Source organism: Crocodylus porosus, unplaced genomic scaffold (genome assembly GCF_001723895.1).
Source record: "Crocodylus porosus isolate Cpor-Errol unplaced genomic scaffold, CroPor_comp1, whole genome shotgun sequence".
Taxonomy (NCBI): Eukaryota; Metazoa; Chordata; order Crocodylia; family Crocodylidae; genus Crocodylus; species Crocodylus porosus.
The window spans coordinates 15,775,612-15,785,330 of NW_017728947.1; the positions used below are offsets into that span (position 1 = coordinate 15,775,612).

The window sequence follows — 9,719 nt, forward strand, 5'->3', positions numbered from 1 at the left end:
GGACTTCATAGAATCATAGAAAATTAGGGTCAGAAGGGACCTCAGGAGGTCATCTAGTCCAACCCCCTGCTCAAAGCAGGACCACCCACAACTAGATCACTCCAGCCAAGACTTTGTCTCCCCAGGTCTTAAAAACCTCCAAGTATGGCAATTCCACCACCTCTCTGGGTAACCTGTTCCAGTGTTTTACTGCCGTTCTAGTGAGAAAATTCTTCCTAATATTTAACTTAAACTTCCCTTGCTGCAATTTGAGACGATTGCTCTTTGTTCTGTCATCCATCATCACTGAGAATAGTTTACTTCCATCCTCTTTTGAACCCCCTTTCAGGTAGTTAAAGGCTGTTATAAAATCCCCTCTTAGTTTTATCTTCTCTAGACTAAATAAACCCAGTTGTTACTTTAAATTGCCAATTGCTCAAATCAAGAGTGAGACCTCATAAAGGGGGTATAGCAGGAAACCAAGGTGCCTGCTACTTGGAGAGCCAGGATAAACCCTCAGGTGCCGGTTGCTGGGGCAACTAAAGAAAGCTAGTGACCCACACCTGCTAGCAGTCAGGTGACCAGAAGGGGCAGGGCCTGGCTCCCATTTAAACCCCAGGGCTGAGGCTAGGCAAGAAGTTCCCTGTTGGCAACCAAGGGGGAGGGAGCTGTGCCTGAGTGAGGAAAAGGAAGAGGCCTGAATGCCTGAACAATGTAATACTGGTGAGAGATGGAGAAACCTTAGAGTGGCTCGAATGTTGTTATAGCCTGATGGCTTAGATTTATGTTATAGCCAAGGGGCTTGTGTTTTGTTTACTGTTAAACCAGAGGTTTGGGTGAGGCTATTAGGGGTTGGAGGAGGCCTCATAAGGGACCCACAGCCGCATGGAGATCCCAGCCCCAGAGAGTGAGCAGTGAGAAAAGCCCCAGAGAGGGGGCCGACAGTGGGACGCCCTGGAGGAGGGGACAGCAACTGCCAAAAGGGCAACATTGGGAGTGTGCCAAACCTGAACGCCAGAAAGGACGCAGTATAGGGAGACTGCCAACCCCAAGGGCCCAGTAAGGCCGAGCGAGACAAGGTTGCAGAGAACCCGAGTGCCCAGGGAGGCACAGCGAGAGACGGGCTGCAGAAAGCCCAAGTGATAGAGAAGTGACGAGTGAGATCGAAGAATGCCTAGTACATCTGTGAGGATTGGGGCATGGTACAGGGGTGGTTGGAGCCACGCGTAGCCCATAAGGCCAGGGTGCACGAAACACCCATTACAGAAACGGGACTAGCAATAGCAGGAGAACAGTGGCCAAGAGGATGAAAGGCAGCCTCCCTTTAATATACAAAAGACCAAAGACATGGCGGGTGAGATTTGAGGGTGTTTTTAGGCAGCTTGGCACGATGCAGTGGGCAACTAGGGGAAAGCACGGCAACCCTAGGACGCCCCTCCTGTTACAGGGGAATAAGGCAAAATGCTGTGTTTATTGATTACATTAAGCAGCTACATATGCATGGACACACCAGTCACACAAACAGACACACACAAGCATACAGACAAACAGATGTAGACAGACATACAGACAAAACCATGCCAGTAAGATGTTATAGTTACCAGCAGAGGTTGCTCAGTGTTAGCACTGGGTGGCCAGCCCAGGCTTACTGAGGGTGATGGGAAGGAGGCTGAACAGATGCACCTGTGCTCCAGGAGGTTGCAGAGAGTGGATTCCCCATCATAGCTTGTCTGCATCTCACTTTTATAGGGATTTCAAGTCTTTGTTCTGCACTGGGGTTTTTTCCATGCTTAGTTTTTAATTAGAAATTGTTTCTTATCCATCTTCTGGTTATCTCAACTTGAGGTCATTCCAGTAAAGTTGGTATCTCAGAGTTGGTATCTCAGCCTTGAGGCACTGTATAGATCAAATGGCAGGATATGCAGAATTCCTTCTTCTCACTATCTCCTTTTGCACCTGACCACAGACAAGTTCTTCAGCCATCCTTAATTAATTTACTGTCTAGTAACTCATACATTGGTGCCTTGCTGCTTACACAAACAATTACATCTTTTGCTTTCATGCAAAAATTCCCATTCTTTCACCATTCACCCTCTCACAGAGACTTTCAAGTACACAGGGCACCCAAAGTTCATTTACTCAAGTCAAGCAGGGAACAAGCACAAAATGGAGTTTTAATTGTTCTGAAAAGAAAAAAATCAACTAATATGCAAAAATTCATACTACACAGTTCCCTCAACTTCATGTGCCTTAGCCTTCTCACCATTTTCATTGCCCTCTGCTAGACTTGCTCCAATTTGTCCACATCCTTTCTCTAGTGGGGGGCCGAAAACTGAACATAGTACTTCAGATGTGGCCTCACCTGTGCTGAATGGAAGGGAATAATCACTTCTCTTGACTTGCTGGCAACATTCCTACCAATGCAACCCAGTATGCTGTTAGACTTTTTGGCAACAAGGGCACACTGTTGGCTCACATTCAGCTTATCCACTGTAACTCCCAGATGCTCTTCAGCAGAGCTGCTGCCCAGCCAGTCAACCCTCAGCCTGTAGCAGTGCATGGGATTGTTCTGTCCTAAGGGCAGGACTTTACACTTGATCTTGTTGAACCTCATGAGATTTCTTTTGACCCAATCCTCCCATTTGTCTAGGTCACTCTGAATCCTAGCCCTACCCTCCAGCATATCTACTACTCCCCCCAGCTAGGTCCTTCCAGTTAGTAATAATCCCTAAAAGTCATCTGCCAGCTATGAAATGCAAGCGTGCAGCATGTTTCTCTACTTAAAACACTCCTATACTGGGGCTGGAAGTTAAGGAGAGAGGATAGAGAAAGAACCAGTTATATGTATTTGTCTGCTGTAGAGTCCTCTTCATCAACCCTTGCTGGAGAGTTGTGGTTCAAGTTCCTATTCCCTTTTCCCTGCCTCCAAAAAAGCAGGAGAACTGACTAGGGAATTTGAGTAAGAAAAATCTCTTTTAATTTTGTTTTATTATTTTATTTAGTTTTAAACCAAGGAGTGCTGTATTTTGAAGGTATTTTTAATTTTTAACCAAGTAAAGTTATTGCACTATATCACAAAGATATTTGGCATGATTCCTAAGCTTAGCTGAAAACTTTGCAAATATCAGATTTTATAAGGCTTGAAATTTAAACCTAAATTAATGCCTAAATAGGAGCATCCCACCTGTGTGTTTCAAATTTGAATGGCAGGATCCATGAATTTGAATGGGTTATAGGCTGGATTCAAAATTGAAAAGAGCCCAGTTTCCAGTATTTGAAAACAACTAAACTTGCAAGATTTCCACCACTTGGGCTAAAGTATCTAAAGGACACTTCATAACATTTTGCTACAGACAACTATGAAATTATAAAACATCTTTTTGAGCCACTTACTCAAATTCCAAGTTTAAACATAACCCATATCTAAGCAACCATCCTTAGCTCATTAAAAAACCCCCTAACACTAGACAGAAGGGCATTACTTTCCCTTCTATCTATTCAGCATATGCATTTGCACTATATCCCTTCTCCAGTTGCACTCTAAATGCACAGGCCAGGGTTATTCCTGCGTAACTGCTGACTTCACTGGCGTCACAACAGGGATGAATGTATCTCATGGTACATTGTATGCATTATCGATTTACATTGATTTGTTTACTCATTGATGTTATTGAATCATTATGTATAACCTCTCCAGCAGAAAATGAACTGAGAATTATGTGAAGAGGGGCCTAACTGTTTAAAACAAAGTAAGGCCATTTATTTAAAAATCAGAAGTGGGTTGTTCATCTAGCTTCCTTAGAAGATAAGCAGTGCTATTGCTTATGAAACATATTTGTGGAAAGCTTAAGCAGATGATTTTGATAAAAGAAGTCTGTCTTGAGCACCATTATAGATTAAGCAGATGTCCTATAATATGTACTGACCACAATCAGAACTTGATTCTTATTCAGTTGAGTAGTTACAGGAACTAAAGAAGCTAAGCATACAAACAAACTGTTAAAGTTACTTCTACCCGTATGTATTACCTTTTCTGTGCCATGCCAAGTTACTTAATACGGCAAGAGCTATCTGGATTCCTCAAGTCCTTCTACCCTAAATCAGAACTCTGTGTCCTCAGCCAGTTTGGTATTTATCCATCTTATAAACTGTTAGGCTAGTTAGCTGCAGTAGCAAGCCTTAAGGCACTCCACCAGCAACTACTTTCCACAGTGAGCACTGGCCATTTTTACACACCCTGTGTTTCCTGTCTTTTGATCTGTTTTAGAGTTGTGGCAGAACTTTGTTTTTTTGCTTGGTTGTTACCAAGTTCCCTTCAGAAAGGTGATGGTGGCATTGAGGAAGGCTATTGGATTGCTTTTTCAGAGACGCTCAAATAACCAGGAAGTGTGAATTCACTGTTGATTAGTTAAACCCTTGTGTGGACCCACTCATTCAGGATTAAAATGGCTTTTATTTATTTCAATTCATTTCCATGGCAATGGAACAAAATCCAATTAAAGCTATTTTAATTCTGAATAATAAGTGCCTGAATGGAAATTTAATGCAGTTTAAGTAATTTAAAAGTTAATTGGATTAATCATTTTGAGGATTCCCATGTAGGCACACCCCAAGATTCAGGAGGGTTGAATGCTAGCCTGGGTTATGTCACTGATCTGCTAATGTCAGGCTTGTTTAACATCCAGGTGGCCAGGGGGACCTACAGCCTGTGGGCTGCATGCTGCACAGGTTGTAGCAGGGTGAACCTAAGCCATAGGCTACATGGATGCCCCAGTTGTTGTACCATATGCCACACCAATGCACTGTGGGATGCTCCAGTTGCTGGACCATATGCCACACTCATGCACATGAGGGTCCCCTCCCCTGAACCATGCACTGTATGGGCACCTTCACTGCTGCACCACATGCCTATGCATGCCAGACTCACCCTCTGCTCTCCACGCCAGGTGCTGCATTGCCTCATCCTCTGGTTGGGACACAAAGGAGGGAGGGGGAGCCTGAAGTCTCTGGTTGCTGCTACAGCAGAGCAATAGGAAGAATGGTTGCCAAGCAGGAGCCTGGGGAGCCACATGAAGCCTGTAGATTGCCAGTTGGACAGCCCTGTGTTAGGGGAACTGGGCAAGGTACTTTACCATGCTTATCTATGGAAAGAATGATTACACATGCCTCCTTTTGAGGCACTCTGAAATCTGTGGATAAAAACAGCTATTTAAGAGTTAGCCCTTTTATTCACGCTAACCTCTTACAAAGCAGACAATACAAAGCCTTTCTTTTTTTCTTTTCTATTCTATCCATTCTTTATGTCCTTTTCATTTTTCACCCTCTCATTATTTTCTTCACCCGCTGACCATGTTGGAAATATTGTTTTAACTGACACATTTGGAAAATTAAGTAGTAGTTTTTCCAGTTCATTTTATTGCACTTTAATAAAATGAAGACAAGGTAGGCTAATTTAAAGAAAGAACTGCTGTGGAAAAGAAATGTATTTCTTTTTCTTCAGTGTTGTTTCCTAGTGTCCATAAAAAGTTAAAGAGCACAGTGGTCATGTATTCACTCAGTTTGAATGATACTACCATTCCTATATTCCAGTATGGTACCATACTGGAAAAAATGTTGGTTCCATTTAACCATTAGTATTTCATTAGTTGCATACTCATAAACAACTCTGAGCTGTCTGCTGTTTTTATTTTCTCTTGCCTTGTTACATTTTGCTAATAGAGTCTACAGCATGGCTGCCCTCTTTTCTTTCACTTATCCATTCCTTTATCTTCCTGAAGCGGTATGGAAGTTGCTTCATGTAAGAGCAGTTTTTGCTCCTACCTGGTAATGAGGTATATAGATACAATAAATTCATTCTGTTCAAATGTCACTTTCCAGGAAGCATATAATCAGATTTGAGAGAGAATGCAATATTACCTCAACTGAATAAAAAGAAATAAGACCCAGCAGACAGCCACTTGCTATGAGAGATCATAGTTTAGCATTTTTTTAATCTCCCTCTCTCCCAAATCTAGCACCCAATACCTTCTACTAATCACTCATATTTAGAGTACAGAGTATTGTATAGGTGATGCTCTGCCCAGAAGTTCAACTCAAAAAGAATGTGACTGAACTATATTTGGGATCCTACCAGGTTAGATCCACTGGCAACCAAACAACAGGAAAAAGAAAGGCTTTATCACCAGACAGTCACAAAAAATAAATGCCTGGAGCTGTTATTCTCTGTATCTGCAGTGAGAGGAAATGAATACAGTATATTCCCCTTATCGTTTTTTCTTTGGTATGTTACAATTTCTTCTGGGCGGGGGAACTGCAAGCTGGTAAAGGTCAAGCTGGGAAAGAGATTTTTATCCGAGGCACAAATATCACACCTCCATGTCCCCAACTTGTAACACAACATTGGTGCTGAAATATGACAGCACACAAACTAATCCACCTCAGCCTGACCCTCCCTTCTAGCACTTCAGTGCTGGATAGTGTACGTCTTCCAAAGACTCTTTTTTCCTGACTATCAAGTTTGTATAGCACCTTCTGGGCTCCCTCTAAAGTGCTTGATTGAGCCTCCCAGCCCACTCCTGCTTCACTTTGAACACCTGTGTGATAGCTGAGCAGAGAATTAAGAAACCTGAAAATTAAGCAGGGCACCTTTCCCTTTCACAGGGATCATAGGCACAAAGATTTCTCAGCATAAAAGATTTCAGGCACTGACCTTGTTGCCATTGTGTTTCCCAGAAATTTTGAAGGGGTAATACCTTAGCTTCTTTTGTTTGTAGCTCTGACATTACATTTGTTAGCAACTTCCTCTGTCCTGATTGCATGTGTAATTCCAGGTCATTTCAATTACACACGTGTTTCAAAAGATATTATCAAGCTACACAGATATTATCATACTACACATTCTGGAGTATGTCATGAAGAATCACTTTCAGGTATTTAGGGAACTGATTAGTTGTGTAACCAGTTAATAATCTACCATTATTCTGAATGTTATTTAATTGATTTATATGTTTTGGCAGTGAGACTTATGTCTTCAGACTTCTTTTAAAAACAGAAAACATGTGTATATTTTCAGATATGAAGTCATGTCCAGAATATTCTTTATTTATTACAGCTGCTGAATGATATAGCTTGACAGTTTCAAAAGAATGTATATTTTGTGTTGAACCAGTGACAGAAATAAGTCATTTTCTCATAATCCTTGCAAATATTAGCACGATACATTATTTTCTTTGGGGTCTATTCAACTTTCAAAGAGGAGGAATGGGAAATGTAACGTTAATAGTTGTGCTCTAGGCACATTCAGCCTCAGTGAATTCCATGGTTCAAAAAAGTGCCTCTGTGGCTTGAAGTTTTGTTGGTTACTAAATATGTAACTTAGCAATCAGATATCCTGTTCTTTATTTTTCTTCATTTATTTCCAAAATTGATACTGACAGTAGCATAACTGGCAGGGGGGTGGGGACAACAATGAGGGCAATGGTTTCAGGTGCTTCCTTTTGGCAGGGGGAAGGAGAGAAGGGGCAAAAATAGCTCCCTCCAGCAGTCTAGCAGCCTGTTACCACATTAGTCAAAGCTGCCCAGGGCACAGATCTGCTCTGTTATACCTCTGGATAATGGGCCTGTTAGGGATGATACACCTACATCTTGAAAAGCTTTGTACTGAGATTTCAAACTGCTCTGCCTTTTATGAAAGGAGTAGCTTTCACTGCTGCTGCTGTCTTTTCTCAGAGTTGCTGTCATTGTGGCTTTTGAAGGGGATTCATTACTAACAGCAACAAACATTGTCTGAAAGAAACACTTTTTATGAATTCTGTTGTCACCCTGTAGATGTTGACAGATGTAATACACATAATCTGAAGAGGTGCCTTCTGTACTGCAGTAGGCTACACCCTGCTCATTAATAACTGTGGAATCATTGCAATGAGTGAGGTTGCAATTGCTACTGGTAAGAATGTCTGATAAAGAGTTTGTATTGTCCATGCTGGTGTTGATTTGCAAGTGAAGTTCACATACCTAACCTCAAACCCTAGGTACAGTTGACATTAAATTAGTTAAATGAAGCAACAAAAACAAAGGAATGAGATAAAAATGCCTTACTTAGGATGAAAGATGAGAGCTGCTACTTTCCCTCCCTTAACCGAGTCTTAATTAGGGCTATCTTATTCTAGAGTGTGAACATGGATCCTCAGATTTGTGCTGCCAGATGAGGATACAGGTACACAGCATGACTATGTATCTGTACCAAAATGCTCCATTTGTCCAAGCAGGATTTGTGGATGCATTTCAGTTGTTCTATTTCAAAGTGTTATAAAAAACAGATGGCCTGAAGGCAGGAGGTGGAGGGAAAAAAGGAAAGACAATATGAAGTGAACATCATAGTGCAATCTGATAAAAAGTCTATTGAAGGCAGGTAGGCAATTAGTCAGTTGGATGCTCTTTGATTTTTTAGGCCAGATGAGAAAATACTTGATGTCAGGCAACCTCTATTCAATATGGGGACTACTTTATCTTACTCCAGGAAATTAGCAAGTTAAATAGTCTTTCTGAATATTTGCTGTTGCGTCATCTAGATAAAAAAAAGATGCAAGAAAAAAAACACACTTTATGCACGGGGGTATAGGAAATTGCCTGCTGAGTCCTGAAATACCACCTTTCTTCTCCATTTTCCTCAAGGATAATTGTGGTGCTGATCAAGTACACAATGAACGTTGGCTAGGTGGTGAAATATTTTGCTTCCTATGCTGCATTAAACACTCGCGAATGACAGGCATAGGATAATTTGTGCATTGTGACAATGTAGGGCAAGTCTTTCTGCGTGTGTGCAGCTGTTGCACTGATTTATAATACCAAGGAAGTCTTTCTGCTTGAAAGGAAAACAGCTTTTAGAGTTTAACACTTTTGGGAGCATTAATATTTGAATAGTTTCCTTTTATAAGAAAGTAACTTATTAAACTGTTTTACTATTCTGTCATCCTTCTCAGGTTTTTCAGGTTCCTCAGGAAGATTGTTCCTTCATCTGAATTTCAGTTTTTAATCTGAATCATTCACCTGAAGCATCAGCTTGGCATGAAACTGAATAGCTTTGCTATCAAACTGTAAGTATCCTGAGGAAATATATTCATAAATACTTACCAACATCACAAATTAGCCTGGGTGTTTGTGATATAACTAGTAGCAGAGTTTTGAATGACATTGGAGGGACAAGAATGATGCAGGGACATGAAACTAAGTTATGCCGTATCTTACTTACCCAATGAGATAGTTAAAAAATAATACATTCCTTTTAATTACCTGGGTAGTCCTTGCTCCTATCCTCTCTCACTGAGGTTTTCCTTTAGTTGTTCCCTAAATCATGCAGACATCCCATAACATGTTCAGAATCTGTACAAATCAGGAGGCAAAGGCCCTGTACCTCTGTTGCCAGCTTTGTCCCCAGGACCTCCACAGTTCTTGGCAGGATGGCTGCAATGGGACCACACTGCTAGAGTTTCCCCAGCCAGCAGCTGCCTCAGGGATCTGTACTAGAAGTTGGGGTGCAATACGCTGATATAATTTAGGGCTATATTACTTTACTGGAGCAACCTCTATAGGGCAGGTGTGGGTAGAGAGAGTAAGGGATAGGAACAAGGCACTCTACCCCAGCCCACCCATTCCTTCTTTACAGAGTCTCAGACACTTTGCAGAGTCTGTGTGCATCAGGGGATACTGTTAACAGTGAATCCATTTGTTTTTTTAGAATG

General features: G+C 41.5%; 1 protein-coding gene across 1 annotated transcript in view; it reads right to left on the reverse strand.

The window, feature by feature from the left end:
* The window catches only part of EIF4G2 (eukaryotic translation initiation factor 4 gamma 2), a 45,764-nt gene extending 37,805 nt beyond the window's left edge, over positions 1-7,959 (reverse strand). The window contains exon 1 of the mRNA XM_019551015.1: positions 7,584-7,959. Within this exon, the coding sequence (XP_019406560.1) occupies positions 7,584-7,959 (376 nt within the window). The remainder of the gene's footprint in view (positions 1-7,583) is intronic.
* Between the last annotated feature and the right edge of the window lie 1,760 nt (positions 7,960-9,719).